The sequence below is a fragment of the Vombatus ursinus genome, unplaced genomic scaffold, assembly GCF_900497805.2.
Source record: "Vombatus ursinus unplaced genomic scaffold, bare-nosed wombat genome assembly UNPS02000255.1, whole genome shotgun sequence".
NCBI classification, from domain to species: domain Eukaryota; kingdom Metazoa; phylum Chordata; class Mammalia; order Diprotodontia; family Vombatidae; genus Vombatus; species Vombatus ursinus.
In genome coordinates, this window is record NW_020940033.1 from 796,631 (window position 1) to 820,938 (window position 24,308).

Consider the following 24,308-nt stretch of genomic DNA (forward strand, 5'->3'; position numbering starts at 1 on the left):
CTGTTCAACTTACCCATCACACGATTCAGCACCATCGTATCAGTTATATCCAGCAACATAGCAAAATCAAGTGCAGGTGGGGGAGGAGGGGGGTCTTTGGGAGCTGTCGGATCATATACCAACGTTGATTTTTTGTAATTCTTTCCCTCATGTTCTTGTTGGTCAGGATTGAACCCTGTAAGGGCTTCCTCAAGAAGTTTTGCTTGAGTTACTGTCATTGGAAAACCATCCAAGATCCATCCTTTTTCTATTGGTACTTGACTAAAGTTTGAAAGAACATGAAATTGCTAATATTTAGGAAAGAATAAAACTAATCATGACCATAATACTAAAAGGCTGATTGTTGTCTTTTGGGGGGTTAAATCGGGTGCAATCAGAATAATATAGTGTAATAAAAAGCTAGGAAAACCTCATGACATATATTTCAATTTTATAGCAAACCAGATTAATCTTCCTAAAACACTGTTGCTATCACATCACTACTGTGTTAAAAAAAAAAACCTTCAGTGGCTACTTCTTCATGATCAAGTCCAAACTCTTTAGCTTTGAATTCTAAATGGGTCTTTTTCTTACCTTTCCAGACTTATCTCTCACTACTCATGAACAAGCCATCTTTTTTTTTAAGCTAAACTATTATGAAATATATGCTTGAAGTTCAGTGTGGCAGTATGTGCCTGAGCTCATGGGTCCCCATATGCTAAACTGTGCCAGTCATCAGAGTAGGACTCTAGTAGAAGGTACTTGAACTATCCATAATTAAATAAGCTTCTAAATGTATTAAAGACAGAACAAAAGAAGATAATTCATACTTAATGGCATCCACCATGATTTGAATTAGCAGTAGATCGGGGATACTTCTTCCTTTCTTCAGCAACCTTTCACATTTTGCACCAAGTTGAGCACGGTTACTAAGCTGTGGAAACAAGCAATTAAGACCTATAGTACATGTAACCAAAAATACACCTCCAAAGTTTGGTGTAACAATATTGCAATGGTTGAAATGATTGCATCTCATTAAGAAGTAGCTATAAAATCTAAAAGAAATTTAGTAATTATGAGAATATAATTTGGTAATTATAAGAAACTTACCCATGGTCAGGCTTAGTTTCTAAAAAGTAAATTTTTTGAAGGATTCATAAAAGAGATCATGAAAATGATAGGAATTCCATGGCTCATAGATCATAAGTTTTTTTTTTAATCCAGTCTACTACTGAATTAGGCTGTGTCTCCTTAGCCAAAGCAGGAAGATTTTAGGGGAAAACTGTTCTGAGAGCTTATTATCTTCCCAGTCTATCTGGGCTTATTCAATGACCCAGAATCATGTGTTCATTTGGTATCATTTTTGCATTAACACTTCTACTATAATTTTCTTTGAGTAAGTACTGAGTTTTACTTTAGGTTGTTAATTAGTTCAATGAATTGAAATGTAGGCCAGGAATATTGGTGAAGAGGATGGATTAGCATGAAAATGCCCTAATCATTCTAGGGCATCTTGGTTCCATTTGATGAAACCTTTACTCTGAAGGTATTTCAGGAGAACTAGCTAACACCGGGAAGAACAAGTCTTAAATAAGAATTTTAGAACTTCAACTTCACTTGTGAGAAACTCATTCATTCAATAAATATTGACTGGGTGCCTGCTTTCTGCAAGGATATAAGGGATACAAAGACATGAAAGATATCATTCTTGTTTTCTAGAAGTTTCTAATACTAATAAAATCCTTGGTCTTACAGTGCTATGTTGAGGCAGTCATCTATAATCTGTGGTCTCTGAGTTGTATAAAAGACTCCTATAAGAACTGATGGATACATGCCTAGCAGTCACACCAATAACACAAAATGGAACATATTTTTAAAATCAACATTACATTTCAATAAAATAACTCCCTAAAGTTATATAATTAACGTTTACTTATAAGTAGACAGATGAATAGGTGACAGTTGTAATCATTATATGAAAGGCTACCATCCCAAACACTTATAATAACAACTTCTTTTTATTAATTTATTAATATTATTTAAAATTAACAAAAAAGTAAATTATAGGATAAAAAAGCTTAGTTTCAGTCCAAAAAATAAGATGTGATTCAAAATAGATTAGGTGTGTTTTATACGTTTATGAGGTAATGAACAATTGAGAGAACTAATGTCTTCAAAGCCAGAGGAGGAAACATAGTTTTCTATATAAATAATGATGATTTTACTGATGTTCCATCAACAGGCTATGAATTTTGAGATATTTTTCTGCCAGGTGGGATATATTTGCACTAAGTCATTAAGATGCTCAATTCTATTATAGCACCTACCTGCAAGCATTGTTCTGGAAATACAACGGGATAATATTTGTAATATGCTTTGTAAACCTTAAAACACTATAAATCCTGTAATAATAATAATTGCCATTCAATCATAGCTAATCATCAATAATAATAATAATAATAATAATAATAATAATTATTATTATTAGTAGTAGTAGTAGTAGTAGTAGCAGCAGTAGTAGTATTTCCAAGAACATATATTTGTGAGATGTCTAAAGTAAGTAGTCTTTGGCTTTGGAAAACATATTTTACTGTGAAAATCTACTTGGAGAACAGATCATTTGAACAAATAAATGTGTGAGGCTTTAGGGATAGGATTTGGATAGGTGTGAGCCTGTGACTTCATTGGCATAGGGAAATAGAGGGAACATCCTTTTCCTCTTGGCACTTTCTCTGAACTTATAGTTTTAGAAAGTTGCCTGGAGATTAGAGCCCTGAGGCATTAAGTGATTCGCCCAGCCCAATGTCACTCAGTCAATTTATGTCAGAGACAGACTTTGAAGCCAATTCTGTTTCTCCACCAGGCTGCCTCTCAAAACTCCCGTGAAGAAGTTTTGAAATCCAGAACACTTAGAAAGTTTGTCTTATGGTGAAGAATAAAAGTACTAAGGTAGAAGAAAAGTATGACTAAACTTCCTTAATATAGGTATATATGTGGCAGGTCCGTAATACTTAGGCAGCTTTAGTAAAATGATCAAAAAGAAAATAATTATAGAAAATTATTACGATATAAATACAATTTTCTGTAGTTAGAGTTATTTAAGAATAAATTCTGCCAGGTGGAAAAATAAAGGGGATGTGGAAGGCAAACATGATCACAGTCAAAATATGAAAAGAGAAAAAAAGGGAGAAAATATATAATTTTTACCACTCAACAATATATTCCAAATATCTGCATACCCATTTTGATAAAGTTCAATAACAATTTTACTGAATTATAAATAATAGTAATTATATTTATTTTGTTACCTGTATACTAATAGGTAATGGGAGGTTTAATAAAGCATCTTTAGTGGCTGGCAAATTTTCATTCTATTTAAAAGGAAAGATGAGAGAAGAGTACTCTACTTGATGATTTCCTTGGGGACTTTCAAGGTCAAAATCAGATTGCATTACTTACTCGTGCTATACTGCTTGCTTTCACAACCTGGATTGAAAATGATTCACCAAGGTCATCATCTAGGGACAGGAGAAATGGTCAGAACAGTTCTTCTGTAACATTTATAACTAACAACTAAATATATACATTTGCCATTATATGGAGGAAGCCATTCTGTATATTTGAAATATTTATTGCTTCAAATGCTCATGAAACTGTAATAGTAAAACCACTCATTATAGTGACTGGCAGCCTTTCTCATGTTACCCTGACCTTTGATGTTGTTGTTGTTGTTTTTAATTTAATGCTTACTGTCTATTTGTTTATTTTCAGTTTTTGAATTTTTTGGATTTTGGCCCAAGTATTTAGAAGAAAAAAAAACCTAAATGATTCACTCATCCTACAAGTCTATGGGCAATGAACATATGCACAAACCACTCTGAAACTTAAGAAGAAGTAGTCATGCAGGTTTTTCTTTATGATTGATTTTAGGAAAGAGGTTTGTAGGATTCGAGTTAAATACAATTCTGTCCAAGTAAAAAATTACAGTTTTCAAGTTTTTAATATTAGAGCTAGATTTTAAGTACCAATGCAATGGGAAAAAAAGAACACAAGATTGCCCCAGGGAAAGATGCAAAGACCAAGCCACCTTGGGAATGGTACCCAAGACTAAACTTAATATTTAATTCTATGCTGAAAATGATAGTGAATAATGAGCCATCAACTACAATCCTTTTGATAACATGGTAGTACATTTGTCTTTACCATCTGCTTTGCTGTTGTGCCTTCTAGACACCTGAACTTTGCCATCTGACCTGTAGCTGAACTCACATGCACATATACAAACATATACACACATATACATGTATGTGTGTGTTGTCTCCTTTAATGAAGCTATAAGTTTCTTGAGATCAGGGACTGTCTTGCTTTTCTACTTGTATACCCAAGTGCTTAGCATGATGATTGGCATGCAATAAATGCTTTCTGTTCCATCTGACGATGCTGATGATGGGATGATTAAAATCTGCACAGCATGGTAGAAAATTACAAATCTATTTAATATACCAAAATTGTTTTGTATTTTAATGCTGAGTTTCCCTAAGATATTCTACAAAGGTACGGAACGACGAAGAAGCAGATCCGAACTAGAGTTAATATTACATTTTGGGCTAGCTAGACTAAATTTATTTTGTCTGAAATAAGAACTGAATTTTCTTTTTCTAAAGTAAGTTATCTATTACTCACATAGCTTTAAGTAATAGGATTTTATTTTCTGCCTATATAAAATGAATAAGGAAATGGTAATCAGTGGCCCTATTCCTAAACTGGTTCCACAGGGGTAACAGAAGATCAAATCACAGGACCTCTCTCTAAAACTTTAGAGTTTGGGATGCCAAAATCCCAAGTTTCTTTTCAACAAATTATATATAATAATTTAAAGAAAAATGAAGGTGAAAAAATCCTAATGGCATTTCTATGTTTTATTTCCCAGTGGAATAAAGAGGACATAAGAATCTTTTTCCTTGTCTGAAAGCATCCACCTCTCCCCAGCCAATCCTCCCAATTCATTATTGCCCTCAATAATAACATTACATACTCTTCTTCCCACATGGACCAGTACTCTCTACCGTGGACATCCAGAATCCATGCCCTGCGTGCATAGGGAAGTTAATTTTTACTCATCTTTGGAGCTTTCTTCCTAGATCCCAAACAGCTGGCCCCAGATTCCAGATCATGTTTTGCCTTCATATTTCATTCAACCTGCCAATCATCCACTCAGGGTATTTTGCTATTTGCTGGCCAATGTACACACCTGCTCCCCTTCACACAACTCACCCCCCTCCACACACACTTTTTACCTCTTTCTCTTGGCACAGTAATCAAATAAATAGTATTGCTTCTAGAACAGGCATGTAAATTAACTGCCCTATATAAGAATTCTTCACTATAACTCCTCAGACCAAAACACCCCTCCCTACCTACCATTCCTCTATACCTATAGTCTATTTATTAGAATATCATCTACTTAAAGTAAGGACAGTGCCAAGCACATAGTAAGTGCTTAATAAAGGTTTCATTCATTCATTTATTCATTCAGTTAATCATTCATTCATTAACCACTCTATGGATTCAATAGAGTTTTACCTTCTACACGAGAATCTTTTTTGGTATGAATTGCTGTTATTGAAGTTGCCGCCGTTTCCTTTTAAAAAAAAATTACTTAAATTTTAATAAGATTAATGATTTCAATTTTCTGTAACTTAAAGCTTGAGTGACAGAATGCATATAATTATATCCCTAAAATTAATGACATTAAAGGAGATTCAGAGATTTTGATTATAATTTATTATAAGCAATATACATGGGAGCCTAGGGCTGAGGAATAGACAATATTTTTAAAAGTCTAGCCTATCACAAACGTCCCTTGATCAAAAGTGCAAAGATCATCACTCTTGGGCAGCCATTAGGAAAACAAGGAAAGATGGACATGCTTGTTGTGAATATTTGATATGAACAATAAATGGCTATCATAGCATGATCAAAGAAATAAAAAACGTCTTTCTCTCCCTTTCTTCCCCTCTCTCTTTCTTTCTCTCTTCTCTCTCGCTCTTTCCTTCTTCCCCCTCTCCCTTTTCTTCCTCTCTCTCTGTCTCTCCCCCCTGTACTTCTCTTCTTTTCTCTCTTTCAATAGCAGAATTCTCATATACACAGAAGACCTGGGTTTCCTTCAATACTTCAAAGTATCCATAATTTCATCGATGTAGGTACAAATAGCACTGAGGCAGAGCTCCACCTCTCTAGGCCTCAGGAAATAGTCATCGTGACTATCTATAATCATCACCTCCTGACCAAATTTTTGGTAATGGTTTACTAAAACTGAATGAGGTTGATCTTCAGACCAGCTGCTATCTCTTACCAAAGTCTATACTCCATGTCTTTCCATGTAGGAGGACCTTCCAGAATTTGTCCTTGAATAGACTATAAGAACTACTAGATAATATACTTAATTTGAAGCAAGATGGTATCCTGGCAAGAGTATGGGCTTTATAAGCAGGAGCCCTGATTTTTGGTTCTAGTACTGCTATTAATCAGCAGTGAAATCTTGAGCAAGTAACTCAAATTTTTAGACCTGTGTTTCCATAACTATAACATGTAAGGATAGCCAAATAATCTGAAATTTCTCTTCCAACACTAAAACTCTAAAGTTCTAGATATGAAAAAAAAATGTTAGGATTATACTTGCCGGAATTTCTTTTTCAGTCTCTTCCTGTTCCTGTGTATCCACCGGATCTTCAACTATTGTTTCATTCATAAGGAAAGCCTGAATAGCTTCTTGAACAAGCTTGTCAATAGAAAGTATCTCAATATGGAAAGCTAGGATACAGTGGAATATGTTGAGTTAGTTTGATTAAATAAATTAAAAATGTTTATTGAGTGGCAATTATATGCAAGACATGTAGTTCTTCATTTAGGTTTTAGTAACACTGTCTTTTGGGTCTTTGGGGTCTATGCCCCAGTATTGTCTTCTAAATAAAATTGCCTTTTTAAAGGAGATTCTTTCTGTACATTAGTAATTAATCCCCCTTTATCATAAATGAGACTGACTGGTATTATAGCAAAAACCTACTCTATTATGAATAGTAGCATAGCAAGTTTCCAGCACGTAAAGCTATGACTAACCAAGAACAGAAATTATCAGGAAACAATTCTTAATTCCCCAAGAACTACTTGGAAAAAAGGGAAAGCTGTTTGGTAAAACCTACGCATAAATCAAGATCCTTCACCTTATGCCACATGATAATCAAATAGAAAAAGACCTAAATATAAAAGATAACCGTCTTGTAAAAAAACATACAGATTGAAAAGAGTTGCCTTTGACACTTGTGGTTAAGGGAAAACTTAAAACTAAGGTATAGAGGCAATCATTAAAAGATAAGGGAAAATTTAAATTATAAAAAAATCAAGGAAAACTTACACAAACAAAACAATGAAATCAATGCTGCAAAAATGAAAAGAGAAATTACAAAGTATAACAAATAAATTGCATCAAATATCTTTGATTTCTGTTAGTGTTAAATCACACAAAATTCTGAGTCCCAAATATATAGGAAATGACATATTTTAGTCCAAGAATCATTGACTAATAAAGAGTGGTATAATATTATGAATAGTTTTCAAAAGAAGAATTGCAAATCATCAACAACTATTTGAAAAAAATCTCCAAAATTTTAATAGTGAGATAAAAGCAAATGAAAACATCTCTGAGTAAAACCTCACTTTCCTCAAATTATACAAAATGATGTAAGATGGGACTAATCAATTTTGTTTGAGCTTTTGGAAGACAGTGTTGGTAGCCTGTCAACTGCAGGACCAATCACTCTGGAAAACAAGTTTGAATTGTGCTAGAAAAATGACTAATCCATTAATTCCAATATTGGTCATATATCCCAAAGAAGTGAAAAGTGTATAGGAAGGCACCATATAAACCAAAACATTTGTAGTACCACTTCTTGTGGCAGCAAAAGAATGAGAAACAAAGCAAGTACGTTTGATTGGTGAATGGCTGAAAAACTGTAGTTTATGAAGGAATTGAAAACAGTGTGACATAGGAAATAACAGATATGAGGAATTAAAGAGAAACGTGGGAAATGCCTGTATAAATTGTTGAAAAGTGAATTAAGCAGATATGTGACCAGCAACACTTAAAGTCATATTGGACAGTCAGTTTGGCAGCAATTAGAGATTTAAAAAATTCTACCTTCTTCTAAAATCTTCAGACAGCTGGTTTTTCCACTACAAGTCTTTCCCAGCATGCACCCTTTAGTTGAAAAGGAAGGAATCTGAGGCGTAAGAATTGTTGGCCCTGGAGGTTGAACTTTTTCATGAACTACACGAAGCACATGACCCAATATGTTATTATTGGGAGGCAGGGCAGACTCAGCCATTTCTTCTGGGAGGGTCCACTCTCCGGTTAATGTCTACGACAAATATAAATGGGAAACATATTTAAATGTTTAATGACTTGCATAATACATAAGTAATATATAATATATATATATAAAACACATAAGTATTATATAATACATAATATATGATATATAATATATGATATAACCAACATATAATAGATCTTATATAGTATATAATATAGGAAAATACTACATACTATATAAGCAATTTATATTTTTACTATTCTAAATCACCTATATAATAATTCATAAGTTCTTTACAGTAATTTTCATGAGTAAACAATACTCTCATTTGGAAAGGAAAAACATGAGCATATTATATAAAGACCAGAAAGAAACTAGAATGACCATAACCTCATATAAAGTGATTAATTGAATTATACTACTTTTAGGCATGGATATGATAGAGAAGTCAATCAAAATGGATTGTGATAGTCACTAGACAGGAGAAAAGCTGCTTAGGTTAAGAACCAAGGAATAGCAATTCATCTAATATCTTACATATAAGCAAAATTAATCTTAAGTAATTAAAATTAAACAACGTAGAAGAGGTCAAAAGGTAATATTTATGATCATACTTTCTATAAAGTACCTTTTTATTTGCATAGAAATACTTGGAAGAATATATAAGTACAATTATTCAAGTATTTCATGTTAGCACCAAATTAATTTGAAACTTTTGATGACTAATAAATACAAAATAGATCAAATTGGTATAATTTATAATCATACTTTCCCATTAAAATTGCCTGTGATTTTCACAAAAATAACCAGGAGGAAAGATAGGGATAATTTCATAGCAACTTTTTTTTTTCATTTGAAAACCTTGAAAACTGTCCTTAGATTGTATGGAATAAAGTTAGTAACTATGAATCGTGTCAGTTTCGAAGCACATTGATAAACTGACCTTCACATAGCTATCTGACAGTAGAAACATGAACCATTCTGAACCTATTTTTCAGAGTACTTTTTTTTAATTTTAGCACACATAAATCAACTATTTATTGCACTGTTAAAGTAGTTTTATTCTATTGTGTAATTTCTATGGAAAATCCAACAAAGATGACAAATCATGTCAAACAGTACAATCTTGGGGCAGCTAGGTGGCGCAGTGAATAAAGCACTGGCCCTGGAGTCAGCAAGATCTGAGTTCAAATCCTTATTCAGATACTTGACAGTCACTAGCCGTGTGACTCTGAGCAAGTCACTTAACCCCAATTGCCTTACAAAAAAACCCCCAAAAAACCAACAACCCAAAAAAACAAAACCAAAAAAACGGCATATATACGATGTCTCCTCTGTCCACATTATGCCCTTTCTTCACACCTCCAACATTCAAATCCACTTTAGGTAACCAAATATACATTAACCTAGTGACTTTTACTAATGTTATTCTTATTTTTCTAAGATAATTGCAGCTTTGAGGTTTTTATTCCCCCTCACCCCATTAATAAGCTAAAAGAGTACAAGCATTTGTTCATAGCAAATAAACTTAGAGTTCCCTCACCAATATGAATTCCCATGAAAATCAAAACAATAAAAAATAAGCATAGGAAAAAAGAGTACAATGAAATTATTTTAAAACCACTCTCAGTTCTAATTGGCTTAAATGCCTTTAACTCCATTCTGATTTCTTTTAGTATTTATGTTCTCCAGTACTTATCTTCTATATTGGATGTAGTCTTAAACAACATTTTCCAATCATTTTCTGAATGAGATTTCAATGAGCAGAATTATTTAAAAATTACATCAACTTTAGATTACTGGTTAAAAATTATAATTTGACCAATAAAAACACGGCAGTTCATCAGATCTTAATATTACAGGATTCAGAGATGGAAGGAAATTTCAGGTTCACTGAGACCAATGATTTGTCATTAGAAGACAACACATTTTGATTTCATATTAAGCTACAAATCAAAGTCTCCAGGTTGTATTTTTCAGTCTCTGGTTATTTATCTGTTTGGCTAATGTGGAAGGGATACTTATATTAGCTACTTCATGGAAGTATCTCGTCAATTTTCCCAAATATGTATTGAGTGGTTAGGATCAATCCTATATAACCTTTATTTTATTATGTTCAAAATACTTAACTGACAAACACCAGTTCTTATATTCATGTCATATTAATGTATGAGATATTAAATACTGTCTATATCCTTGTCTTCATTTTCACTAGAATGACCCTCTTAACCCCAGTGTCTCAATATCTGTTATCCAAAACTCTTGGTTTAGCCAAGGAGAACTATCTCATGAATTAAAAAGTATTGTGAATAGCTGTGCATATATTTTTGTGCCAATATCTTTGACATGACATCACTGGAGATCTAGAAATGGTTTTTGTTAACCTGAACTAAAAACAATGTTGATTAAGAAAATGAGTCTTTTCTTTTACAATGCTGAAAAACATTTTTTTTATTATTTTAATACAAATGTTTTACTGGCTTAATAATAACATGCAAGCTAATCAGGGAAACAATTTTAAAGCTAGGAAGGCTCTTAGAAATAGTCTAGTCTGAACCTTCATTTGCAGATTTGAAAACCAAGGCCCGGAAAGGTGAGGAGCTAGTTCACTGACATACAGTTAGCTTGTAGCAGAGACAGGATTAAAATCTAGGCTCCCTGACTCCAAGTGAAATACTCTTTCTATGGCATGCTTTTACTTATCATTCCAAGTCCTTTTACTTTAGCCTGGATGCTTTTCATTGTAAAATTTTCCCCTGCTCTATACACATTATCTGAATTATTTGTAATTAGACACAAAATGGATCTACATGCATCAAAATGTTTATCAGCATCTGATTTAATATTTTGTAATTTCTTGCTTTAAACTTTGTGTTGTTTGTTTAATGGTTGTCAGTCAAAGATTAGGCAGCAAACCAGACAGATGACAACCAAAAAAACTGTTATTCATAAACAATGGACTATTGTAAGCCTGAACAAAACACAGCAAGTGAGCTAGAAACCTGGTAGATGGGCATTGAGTTCAAGCTGGACTGAAAATTAGACCCCTAAAGGTTCTATTTAGCTTATAGTATATCTGATCTGGTTGTCTATACAGTCCACACTCAGAAGATTAATTATTCATCATCTTTTGCTTCATTTTAACTGCATACGTACCATCTGCAACAATCTTCCAGAAAAACAAATTCCATGCCCCTGATGTAATCAGGGTCTACGGATACTTCCTACTGATACTTTGACTCACCTACACAGAAACAAATGCTTGTGAATCTTCCACATCCTCTCTCCCAACCCTTTCATTCCTATGTACACAGCAGGAAATATAAACAGAGTAAAGAATATAGATTCCATACGAGACTGAGGTCACAACCGTTCTCACTCATAGCACTGCTACAGACCCCATTCATACTCTTTGTTGACCTTCTCATACTTCGTTGGTTACCTTCTTGGATACGTTCCTCCCTATTTCGGTGAACATCCCAGACCATAAAATCTTTGCCACCTTTGGGACTGATTTGCACCGGTATATGTTAACTGATCCTCTGGCAGGTATGTAACCTCCCTGGAACTGTGGTATTTGCCAAACTCTTCCTACTTATCTAGATCACCAGTTCTTTTTCTTGTCCGTCAAGCTTCCCAAGTTTTCCAAGACAGTTTTCCAAGCCTGCTCCCTAGGCCCCCACCTAGAAGTATCAGAAACCCACAGAGCTGGTATATACTCAGAATAAGTATGCAGACCTGTGGGCTAAGATGTACATGTTCCAGGTGCCCTCATTGCCAAGAATTTGCCCAGTTGCCCCACTTCACAATTGCTAATTGATAAGGACCCATAGAAGCTACACTGCTTCTTAGATTCAGCAGGATATAAGGTAAAGAGCACTGGAGACTGGGGTTTGCATCTTGGCTCCAATGCTCGAGCAAGACTCTTGGATTTTTCAAGTTTCTGTTTCCTCATTTATAAAATGGAGTAATAATATTTGTTATATCTACCTTACAGGATTGTGGAAGAAGAGCCCTGCAAACTTAAAAAGGCTTAAAAAGATGAATAATAATATTTTCTAGTAATCAATGTTGTCAGCTTTACCCTACCCACCCCTTATTCCTATGCCTCTGGCCTTGGCATAAAGGTACCTCTTAATAAGATTTCCTAACTCCCAGAGGGGAATGTTCTGGTTTTGGACCAAAGGGCTTAGTCATTGACTCCCTCACCTAGGCCACTGTTGAGATAGACAGAGTTCATTTGGCTCAGGTTGTACTCCTGAATTTGTGGAAGGGGGACCTCTTCAAGTACCCATAAGTCACAAAGTTCTGCTGATCATGGTAATAACAAGTGGAAGTGAATTGTCCAGATATTTTCATTTTAGGCAGGGAATCAACTCAGTCACTGAGGACTTTACATAGAATTCTTTTTGACTTCGTGTTTGGGGTTATTTATTTTTGTCCTACCATGAATATAACTCCAATGTGTCAGATGGATTGGGTACTTTTTCTATGTATAGTTTCTATCATAAAGGAAGAGAAGACGCAGGCTATAAGATTAATGAAGGGAAGTAGTCTCCTATCTCCAAGGATTCTGGAAATATGAAGACAGAGCCAAGGAACTACAGGGTTCTTGGGAAATGTAGAGTTTAACTTATCTGTATATGAATTATATCTATAATGTTTAAAGAGAATACTAAGCAGAAGAGAAACCACATTATGGGTGACACTGCTTTAGCCACTGAACTCAGAACTAAAGGGCTTTCTTGATCTCTGGTAGACTCCCACTTGACCAAATACCCTTTGGAAAGGAGAAAGGTCCTAATGGGTCCTCTATAATTAGGAAAATGGGTTGGGAGTACAACTAGTACTCTGGTAATGTTAGGGCTAGTCCTCAGAATCTGTGTTATTCTATACTTGGTACATGTTTGTACTGTGTTCAGCTAGGGCACTCTGTAAGATCATATACCATCTGGTTCCTATTTCCCAGGATCCAGGGCAAGTTATTTCCCTACTAGAGAATGGTAGAAGCTGGCACCAGGATTCCTTCCTCCTCCCATCTTCAAGTTCAAGTGAATATAGGAAATATTTTACTCATTACAAACTTGAAAAATTCTGGTACTTCATAAAGTAGATAGGTAGTGTGGGTAGACAGAGTATTGGACTTGTAGTCAAGAAGTCCCGAGCTCAAATCTAGCCTCAGACACTTAGTAGTTGTGTGATTTTGGGCAAGTCATTTAACTTCTATTTCCTCCATACAGTTTCTTCATCTATAAAACGGAATGAGGGGCAGCTAGGTGGCATAGTGGATAGAGCACCAGTCCTGGACTCAGGAGGACCTGAGTTCAAATCCAGCCTCAGACACAGAACACTCATTAGCTGTGTGACCCTGGGCAAGTCACTTAACCCCACTGCCTAGCCAAAAAAAATGGAATGACAATAGCATCTACCTCCCGGAGTTTTTGTGAAGATAAAATGAGGTAATATTTGTAAAGTGCCCCACAAACCTTAAAGTGCTTTCTCTCTATTTTCTCTCTCTCATATATTACATATAATATATAAATCCAGCAAGTACTATACATACATATGTGCATATACATATATATATATATACACACACATATATGCATAGTATTAGCTAGTATCATACTTATTATGAAGTCTTTTTGAAGAACCATATACAATCTAACCCTCTACCTGGGGACATTATATGTAGGAAGAAGTAGCTTAAAAATCTCTGGAATTATTACCCATAATGTGGTTTCTCTCCTGCTTAGCATTCTCTTTAAACATTATAGATATAATCCATATACAGATAAATTAGACTCTACATTTCCCAAGAACCCTGCAGATCCTTGGCTATGTCTTCGTATTTCCAGAATCCTTGGAGATAGGAGACTACTTCTTTTCATTAATCCTATAGCCTGTCTCTTCTCTTCCTTTATGATAGAAACTATACATAGAAAAAGTACCTAATCCATCTGACACATTGGAGTTATATTCATGGTAGGACAAAAAAAAAATATGGGCCTAGGTCAGTGACAACCCCAAACAACAAGTCAAAAAATCTTCTATGTAAAAACATTTTCAGGAAAATCCTTTTTTTAAAACAGGTTGCTGAAATAGTCCTGACATATTGGCCATGATTGCCTCTTAGACCTTCAAACACAATCTCAGAGAGTTTTTGTGCAATATTTTCTAAATTTACCTTTGTTAGGGTTTGAATCAGAGGCTTCCTAAACTATCTCCCACCTCCTCAAAAAAGTAGGTTCATCCGAATTTCTCATTTTTGTAAGAAAGAAGAATATTGTCTTTACATTTTATATTATATATTGTATTGTATTGTAAAAATGTATTGTAAAAATGAAAATGAAGGATTGTGTCCTCGTATTGATCATAAGGACATTCAATCAGTTCATTAACACTCATTTTCCCTTCTTCCAGAGCTCTTCAAATATCTGCAAGTCACCCAACAGTTAACCATAGCATACCTCTGAAGACCGTACAAATCAAGTCTGGATGCATAAGGGTAGCAAGTAGAAAGTGGAATTTTGAAAGTCAGCATTTGGGCTCTTTGAATACTTTATTGTATTATGAGAGCATTAGAATTTTCTACCATGTTTCTATGATATCAAACACTTGGGGTGCTTTCTAGTCACGAATCTTGATGAAATATTGACCTTTTCATCACTTTTACTTAGTTTACATCATCTTTCACTCAGTTGATATGGAACATTGCTCCCACAATACAAACATTTCCTGAAAACAGGCTGTTCTAGAGTATATCCAAGGTCACTAGCTATATGTTCACCTAGAATGATGTGTAATTTGAAGAAGGAAACCTGAAATTTTAGAAATTCTTTTCTATGGATAACTGATCAAATGTCACCAACCAAAGCATGGGGAGGGGGAGGGTTCAATAATTTCTTAGGTTCACCAACTTTTAGACATGAATTTTCTCCATGCAATAGTTATCACAGTCTTGTTTTAAAAAAATGGCATCTGGTTTTGGTGGACTTCTGCTAGCTAATTTGCCATTAACCAATCTGCTCCTTCCTCCAATATCTGGCGGTTCAAATTTTAACCTCTTTCAAGGCCAAGTTTACATGTCACTGTCTCCATTAAACCTTCCCTGATATTCTCAGCCAGAAGTGCTCTTTCCTCTAAACTTTTATCATACTTTATCTCTCTCCTATGAATTTATCAAGTGAACTTTATATTATAGCTATTTGCATATACATCTATTCCCCTTTCCCTCTCCCCTGAGGCTGGGGGATCATGTCTTATTTATTTTGGGACCTTCCTTAGCATCTGTCAACATAGCTTACATAGAGTAAATGTTTAAATGGTTTTGTTTTGTTTTTATTGAAGGTAATCTTCCTTGTTAGTCCATGGTTTAGAGCATTTGAATTATGAAACTGTTTTCTTCTGTGGGCATCAAGAAACCCAAAATTGGTTCCAGAACTTATTTTCTAATCCTTTTGACAACTGATGCCTATGTGACAGAATTTGGGAAAGGAAGTAAGCATTATTTGGGATAGTGCTACCTTGGAGGAGTATTGGCACCCATTTGAGAGCAAGCCACCCTTACTATAAAATTTCATGGGCTGCTAGAATTTAAAAAAAAATCCTCCTTCCCCTTTACTCTCCCCACCCTGCTAAAAGTGCCACCATCCCAACTGGAATGAGTGGATTCTATTCATTTCATTATTTAACTTTTTTTGGTAACATCTCACCTTAGCACTCAGGATGGCAAGACAATTTTTTTTCTTGCAATGGGGAGAAGAATCTGCTGGAAGATACAATACTCCCATTGCTCCTGACATTTGTCATCTTCTTTGGAAGCACTCACAATGTTGATATTTTCAGATAAATATAAAAAAGCCCTGTCACAGGAGTTGGATGTGATATGTTGGCAGCAAATATTTCACAAAGGAACCAGGTAACAAACTGATCTTTATGTCTACTAGGACATATAAAGGTATGACATATATTCTCCCTGGTTCAACTTAGCTGCAAAATCTGTGGCTATGATATAAAGAAGTCACAGATGGACAATATGGCCCCCTTGAGATAAAATAATCAATCAGCAGACATTCTAGTGGACCATTATCAATGTGACACCTGTGTCTGAACTAAGGTTATACAAAAGGGTCCTCAAGTGATGGATGCCAAGGGCCACAAGAGAGTATATCTTAAGATTTTGTTTTTGGTCTTCTCCCATACTATGGTTATTCTGGTGGTGGTACATTGGTTCATTAAGCAAGAACATCTAATTTTTCATGAACCTATACCACAAAGCTTCTGTTGGAGCATTTGAGATAATTAAATTATTGCTTTGCCATGGTGAGGACCTTGAAGCAGACCTAGTGAATATGGTTTCATAATTTTTCTCTAGCTCTATTCAGAAGCATGAGACTAGGAATGAAGGCAGTGAATCATGGAAATAATCCAAGGTTGAGATGACAGAGCAAGATCTTTGATTGGATAAAGGGACAAGAGACTTAAGAAAAGATGATAGTGTATACTTGGACTGTTTTACCAAGGGGTCAAGATCAGTAAGGGAAAAGAGTATAACCAGCAGAGGAGTGATGGCATGGGAAAGAACTGTTATATGGAAGCACGGGAAGTCACGGTGAGGATGAATAATAGTTTGGAAATTTCAGAGTTCATGAAAATAGATGTGGGACACATATGGCTTATGACAAGATCAAGGGTATGGCCATCTCTGTGTGCAACTGTGGTAGGGTGAAGGAGTGGGAAATGAGTAAATTGAAGAACTTTGAGAGATTAACATTATGCACCATGAAGACTACTAGTATGAGAGCAGGAATTGAAGGGTAAAGAAAGTCCATTAGCAAAGCACTGAACTCTGACGAAGGAAGGAGAGTGTCCTGGAGGTTGTTAGACTATGGTTATTAGAATTCTGATTGAGTGGTAGATATGGACTGAGTGAACCTCAAAGTTCTCACTCAGGTTGCTAAGTAAGCAACAAAGAACAATCCAGTACCTCCACCGCAATCAGTGAGTTCAGGGGTATGAGTGAAAGTAAAACCAGTGTTAGAAACAATAACGAGGAAAAACTATGCCATCAGCAGCAAGCCAGGTCTCAGCAAGTGCAAGAAGATGCAGGGAGCGTGAAAGGAAGAGGTTTAAAATGAAATCTACTTTGTTCCCTATGGAGTAGATTTTCTAGAGAGCTGAGTGGAAAGGTTGCGTAGCTTTAGATGGAGGCTGGGGAAGGGGGCAGTTTAAAGAAGATGAGAATAAAAGCATGATGGGGGTAGGGGTGGAGAATGAGACTTGAACAATGATGACCACAGACATAGAACAACTGGATTTCAGCAAAGCATTTGAAAAAAATTAATTTCTCCAGGATAATATGGAGAGATGTGGATAGCACAATAGTGCAGATAGCTAGATCCAGAAATAATTAAATGGCTAAAGTCAATGAGTAATAGTTAATAGACTCATGACAGCTAGAAGTGAGGCTTCTAGTAAACATCTATAGCTCTTTGTTCTTGGCCCTACTTTGTTCAACACATCCCAATAACAGCACTACATCCATTTAGATCTGAAAAGGACCTTAAGTGGTCAGCCAGTGATAGATGGAATGTTCAACACATTGTGATAGGGTAAAACGCTGGGAAGACTGGTAAACACCTTGGATGACAGATTCGGGATCCCAAAAGGTTTTGATAGGCTAGATTAATATGTTGAATATAGTATTTACATGTTTTGACACTTTGGATTCCCATGCTTTCCTCAATATGGGTGCTTTTTCATAGATACAGATTATAACCTATGCACGTTTGTTCATTCTGCACAATTATTGTCTGCATTCTTTCAAAAATCTTCTGCTGGGGATGTACACAATTTTGTGCAGGATGGGAATAAGCTGGAAAACATACAGGCCAGGATGATGAAGCAACAGGAGGCAGTGTCATTCTAGCAGTGTTCAGACTTCCCACTTCCCCTAATTTTTCAAATGAGGAAATTGATATCTAGAGAGGTTATACGACTTTTCTAGGGTAGCATTAGGAAACTAGTGGATAGTCGATAGTGGACAATGCAGTGGATAGAGCACTGGGCCTAGAGTCAGGCAGACTCTTCCTCTTCCAGAGTTCAAATCTGGCCTCAGACATGTCCTAGCTGGGTGACTCTGGGCAAGTCACTTAACTCTGTGTGCCTCAGTTTCCTCATCTATAAAATGAGCTAGAGAAGAAAATGGCAAACCACTCCAGTACCTTTGCCAAGAAAACCCCAAATAGGGTCACAAAGAGAGGGACAGAACTGAAATGACTGGAGAGCAACAATAACCCTCTAAGAGGTGGTTGCAGTTCAAGGTGTTGTTTTGTATTGTTTCATTTGTAAGTCAACTTCTGATGGCTCTTAAATTAGAAAAGCTTACTCTTTTTTGGGGGGTGGGGTGGGGCAATTGGGGTTAAGTGACTTGCCCAGAGTCACACAGTCAGTAAATGTCAAGTGTCTGAGGCTGGATTTGAACCCAGGTCCTCCTGACTCCAGGGCCAGAGCTCCATCCACTGCGCCACCTAGCTGCCCTGAAAAGCTTACCTTTGTACTTGTTATTTGATGGTGATGCAAGAACTTGACTTAAGAATCAACCATTATAAATTAATATTCAGAAATCTTCTTTAATGTTATTTATGATTTATTGGGGGAAAAACACTCCTCAGATTTTTAACTTTCAAGCCTGGTTGATCCTTTATTTGGCAGGGGAATTAGTCAATCAGTCAATAGTCAATAAACATTTATTAAGCACTTACACTGTGCTAAGCAGAGCAAGATAAAAATGTCTTTTAGAAACAGTAAATTTGTGAGCATTATAAAACTGTTACTGATTTCAAATTTTTCTTACTTCAATATTTAAGGATCTGTGAATTGTTTTTAATCATGTATTTTGGTGTAGGCATTTGCTCCACCCATACTGCAGTATCTCAGAGCTGGAAGGGACCTAAGAGGCCATCTCATCTAAACTGTATCTCAGTAAAAATCTCTTATATAGCATGCTTAATGATTGGTCAGCCAGCCTTTGCCTAAAGACCCCACATGAGGGAGAGCCATTATCTCCCAAGGCAGCCCATTCTAATTTTGGATAGCTCTATTACTAGGAATTTTTCTCCCCCACATATCAAGCCTAGATGAGCCTCATTAAATTTCCACCTATAGCTCTCAGCTCTGTCCTCCAAGGTCAGATAGAGCAAGTGTAACCCCCTATACACATGACAGCCCTACAAATACTTGAAGGCAGTCATTATTCTCCGGGCTACATATTCCTAATTCCTCGACTCATCCTCATATAACCTATAGACCCTTCACTATCCAAAATGCCCTCCTGCTGAGCGATGGCCTTCCAGATATGGTGCAACCAGGGCAATGCCCAGCAGGACCACCATCTCCCTTTCACCAAACACTCTGCCTCTTGGTGTACCATAAGGTCCTATTGGCCTTTAACAACTGATTTTCTAGAGCTGCCACAGCCCAAGCCTTCCTTACTCAATGTCAGGCTGGTAAAGAGGATCTTTGACTAAGGCTGATTTTCAGATGCCATCTATGGAATTCATCACCAGTTCCTTACTCAAAGTGTTTCTAGCTTTGTCTAACCAGCCAGAACTTTTGTTCTATTGGGCTAGCCCTTTAAAAGCCTAAGGATGCAACAATGTAATGACACATCAACATAGGAAAATAGTGAAGGTTGAGCTTTCTCATTTGTTAGAAATCTTTCCCATGCTCATCCATTACACATTGCCTTAACTGGGTGAACTACAAGATATACAATTACTTGATATACTTTTAAAAATGAATGAATTTAGCAATAGTGAAAGTGATTGCTTTTACTAGCTAACCCACAGTGTTTTGCTAGAAGCTTCTTATAACAACCCTACAGCTTATCCAGGACTTTTCAAATAAACTGTAAATTGGCCACATCATATATTTTATGAGGAAGAAATATAGGGCATAAGACTCTATCAGCTTTATTTTTACTTAGTATGCTCATGTAAGATTTGATCTCCAAGGAGTTTAAATTCTAAAACCATGGGAGTTTGACATAATGGACAGTTTCCTCAAAACAAACTTTAAAATATAACATAAACAAATACAAATGTGCACATTACTTAACTTTATTTTATTTTCTTTCAAAGGAAATACATTTTGACCTGTTAGCATATATGCATAAAGTAGGACTTTTGAAGACAACTTTCATTTTTGGAAAAATAGCAAAGGTAGTGCTGTCAGACATCTACTTACTCCTAACAAAAGCTGATAATTTTCTGCAAAAGCAAGCATACCTGTTGGTTTAGGATGTGGGTAAAAAAAGCATATTATTGTGGTAAGCATTTTTACACACACACACACACACACACACACACACACACAGAGAAATCTTTGCTAAACTGAAGCCTGTGCTAAGTGCATTGACTTCCTATTAAAATAAGAAGTAGAATGTCAATATTTTGCTGTTTCAGCTAAAGCATAAAATTAATTTATACTTGTCAATAAGTATAAGATGTAAAACTTCAGCTTAATAGTTAATATTTAACTATCTTGTAAAAGAGGGAAGGGTTTTTATAAACTGTATTCAATCTGGGACATTCCATCATTAGTCACCAAATTTTTGATGGATAACATTTGGTCTCGTAAATCCTACAGCTACACCAAAATACTTAGGTAGTATATGTTCATATAATTCTAGAAATTCATTCAGCTTGAAGTATGATGAAAATTTAGCTCTATAGCATTTTTGAAACATTTGTTTCATTTTTTCTTTCCCCCACTGTTGGTAACTTCTTTCTCTAGGGCTCAACACCATGGTGATGCTTTACCCACTACCTAGTTAGGGTCCAAATCATCTTCGTTTTTCTTTGTTCAAGTCATGTTACTTCTCTTCTCAAATTCCTTCCCTTACATTTCACACCAGAGTCAGTGTCCCATGTCTCTTGTTCAACCTACATTTCCCAGTCTGAGTTCCTTTAACCCCTCATTCTGTCTATAATTGTTGCCTATTTCCTACTGTTTCCCTTATCTTCTTACCAATACTCTAATAATAATATCCTGGTTTGTCTCTCCAAAACTCTCTATGGAAACTACCAACTTGTCTTTTCAAGTTTACTACCAAACAGTTTTTAATAGGGCTGCCTGAAACAATAGAAAAGAAATTACAGAAAAATGAAAAAGGATAGTTTTACAACAATGTGAAAACTCTGAAATCTGGCCACCAAGGTTTATGGTTTTTTCTCTCCTCTACACAGAATATTTTGAGACCACAACACTTTTGCGATTATTAAATAAATTTCAAAACGGTGCTGACACAAAGTTTCCATTTAATTACCACTGCAATTAAAAATTAAAAGTAAATGAGAAGGCATGGGGGTCAGTGGTACTATAATGACTCCTTTTTTTAAAAAAAGAATAGCACTAAAATCTAGTGACTACATCATGATAGAATATTAAATATTAAAAAGAAGTTGTTTATTCAAGTATATCTCCTTTACTTGTCCTGAATTGAGTAGGTACCTTATATTCCTCATAATCATTGTCATCTAGTAAACTCCTTTTGGATAGTTCTACTAGTTGATCTGAAGTCAAGCGAGTCGGCAGGGGGTCAATGGAGGCTTGTTCATAAATTGGTTTCCCGCTAAAAAATAGCTCCTTCCAATCACGCATAATTTTAACTGGAATAAGACTACAGAAAGAAAAAAAAAGAAATAAATTAGTGACAACTTAAATACCAACTCAGAATAAAGTCTTTTTGTTATCATGCTAATGTCATTCATTTTGCTTCAAAGAGTATAAACAGAAAGTGACCAAAAATATCTACAAAAGATGGAAAATAACACCACCTCTTAGATTTCTGTGTGTTATACATGATTTAAGACATGACAAGAGTAGCAATGCCTATATAATGGAGCCAATTCAACTGAACAAAATCTGTTAAGCCTCCAAATGTACAAAGCCCTGTTACAGGAGACTGGAGGCAAAAGGAATATGCATAGATGCTGAACCATCCTTATAAAGCTTATGATGTATCAGGGGATATAGGAAATATATATATATGTATGTATATATACATATATATGTATGTATACATATATATGTATGTATATATACATATATGTATGTATGTGTACAGATATGTATGTGTGTGTGCGTGTGTGTGTACTATATTAGAGAGGTTTAAAAAAAACACTTAAGGGCACACAGCCAGTAATGTTATTTCAAGAAATAAATACTTTTATCACAATTTTTTTTTACAATATAGAGACTGAAAATAACATTTTAATTAAATATGTCAATTTTAATACACTCTTTTTTTCTCATCATGACAGCAAGATATTAGCCGCATTAGATCTGATGCTTTATTGAGCAATGTTGGCTCAATAGAAAGGTCAGACTCCTAAGCCTGGCACTCAAGACTTCCCATAATTTAGTATCATCCCAAACTATTCTCCTCCTTCAATCCCCCAATATATAAGACTGAAGCCAACATTGATGCTCAGTCAGTTCCTGTGCATGCTCCCCCTACATGGTGCTGTTTCCTATTTCTGTATTGTCCTCTCTGTTATCTTTGCTTATTAATTAAATTCATGTGTTAAGGCCTGGATCAAATATAAACTTGACCATGAAGCCTTCTTTCATTCAACAATCTGTAAAATTCTTACCTACCCCACTCCTCCAATTTCTTATAGCCCTTGCTTTGTTCCTTTTAAATGCAATAGTCATGACTTCTTTTGTATATGTTATCTTTGTATGTGCTGCATTTCTCTATTGAATTGTCTGTTCCATAAGGAATGTACCTTATTTTTTTTTATCATCTCTTTCAATTTTTGGCACATTTCTCTGAATAAAATATATATTGTCTGAATATTTTTCTCTGAATAAAATATGTATTTAATGAATGCTATTTCATGTCAGGCTTAAAAAGTAATGAATTTTAACTTTAATGCATATATTCTCATTGCATCTTTCATAATGAAGTTTTAAAATTGTCATTGGCTTCTACAAAAGTTGGCAATTTATACACTGTCAAAACATTACTTAATACTTCTAGTCATTGCCTTCCTTTTCAGTTATTTGATGATTGTATTTGCTTCTTCACTAAAGTCAATTTGGGATTATGATGTGAAATGTACACACATATACACATCGCTATTGTTACAAAGCAAAGGAAAATATCTATGTAGATCATATCTACACAATAAAATACATAGAAGACCCGAGATGAGTTTCTCGCTTATCTGTATGCTGATATAATCTCAACTTGTATATATAACAACTATATTTCAATTGCCTGCTATCATATCAATACCTTTGTAGTCATGCAGTTCTTTTAACCATAGAATCACAAAGTTTTACAGAGATAGGAGATAATATTGCTGAGTTCAAAAGGCAAGTCTGGAGTGTGGAGTACATGAAGGCAAATCACTTGAAATGAGTCTGAAAAGGTAGACTAGATGCAGATTATGAAGGGCTTTAAATGCTAAGTTGAGGAATTGGTGTTTTATCTTAGAAGGCATTAAAAATCCTTAACCATAAGACATATGTAGTCAGATCTGTGCTTTGGGGAAGATTACTTGTGCAGATGGGTGGAAGACAGATGAAAGGGAGAGACTGGCAGCAGAGAAATCAAGAGGATGGTAAAGGTGGAGTCATGATGCAAGGCATGGGCTGTTTGTTGCTGCTTTGGGAAGCCGGGGTGCTTACAAGACTTAATGGAAGAGAGACTGCTGAGTTAGAGCAATGGAAGAAATAGTGAGAATCATAGAGTGCCTCTGGTCTAAATCTACCTTAGTTCTACTGAATAATGTTTGGGTTACATTTCTATAGTTTCTTTGCTAAGATTTTACTTAAAATTATAGAAGATACGGTGGTCAAGGGATTGTCTAGAAAAGGAAGCATTCTAGTGATCATTTCATTCTTTTTTTTATTCTAGATGTTCATGAGCCACCCTTTTGATCA

The 24,308-nt window shown here is 35.3% G+C and overlaps 1 protein-coding gene across 1 annotated transcript in view; it reads right to left on the minus strand.

Moving 5' to 3' along the window:
• LOC114032719 (sperm flagellar protein 2-like) overlaps positions 1-24,308 on the minus strand; it is a 222,684-nt gene that overhangs the window by 104,841 nt on the left and 93,535 nt on the right. Inside the window, exons 10-14 of the mRNA XM_027848143.1 lie at positions 21,867-22,035; positions 8,177-8,396; positions 6,662-6,792; positions 810-913; positions 14-261 (exon numbers count right to left, since the gene is read on the minus strand). Coding sequence (XP_027703944.1) covers positions 14-261; positions 810-913; positions 6,662-6,792; positions 8,177-8,396; positions 21,867-22,035 — 872 coding nt within the window. The remainder of the gene's footprint in view (positions 1-13; positions 262-809; positions 914-6,661; positions 6,793-8,176; positions 8,397-21,866; positions 22,036-24,308) is intronic.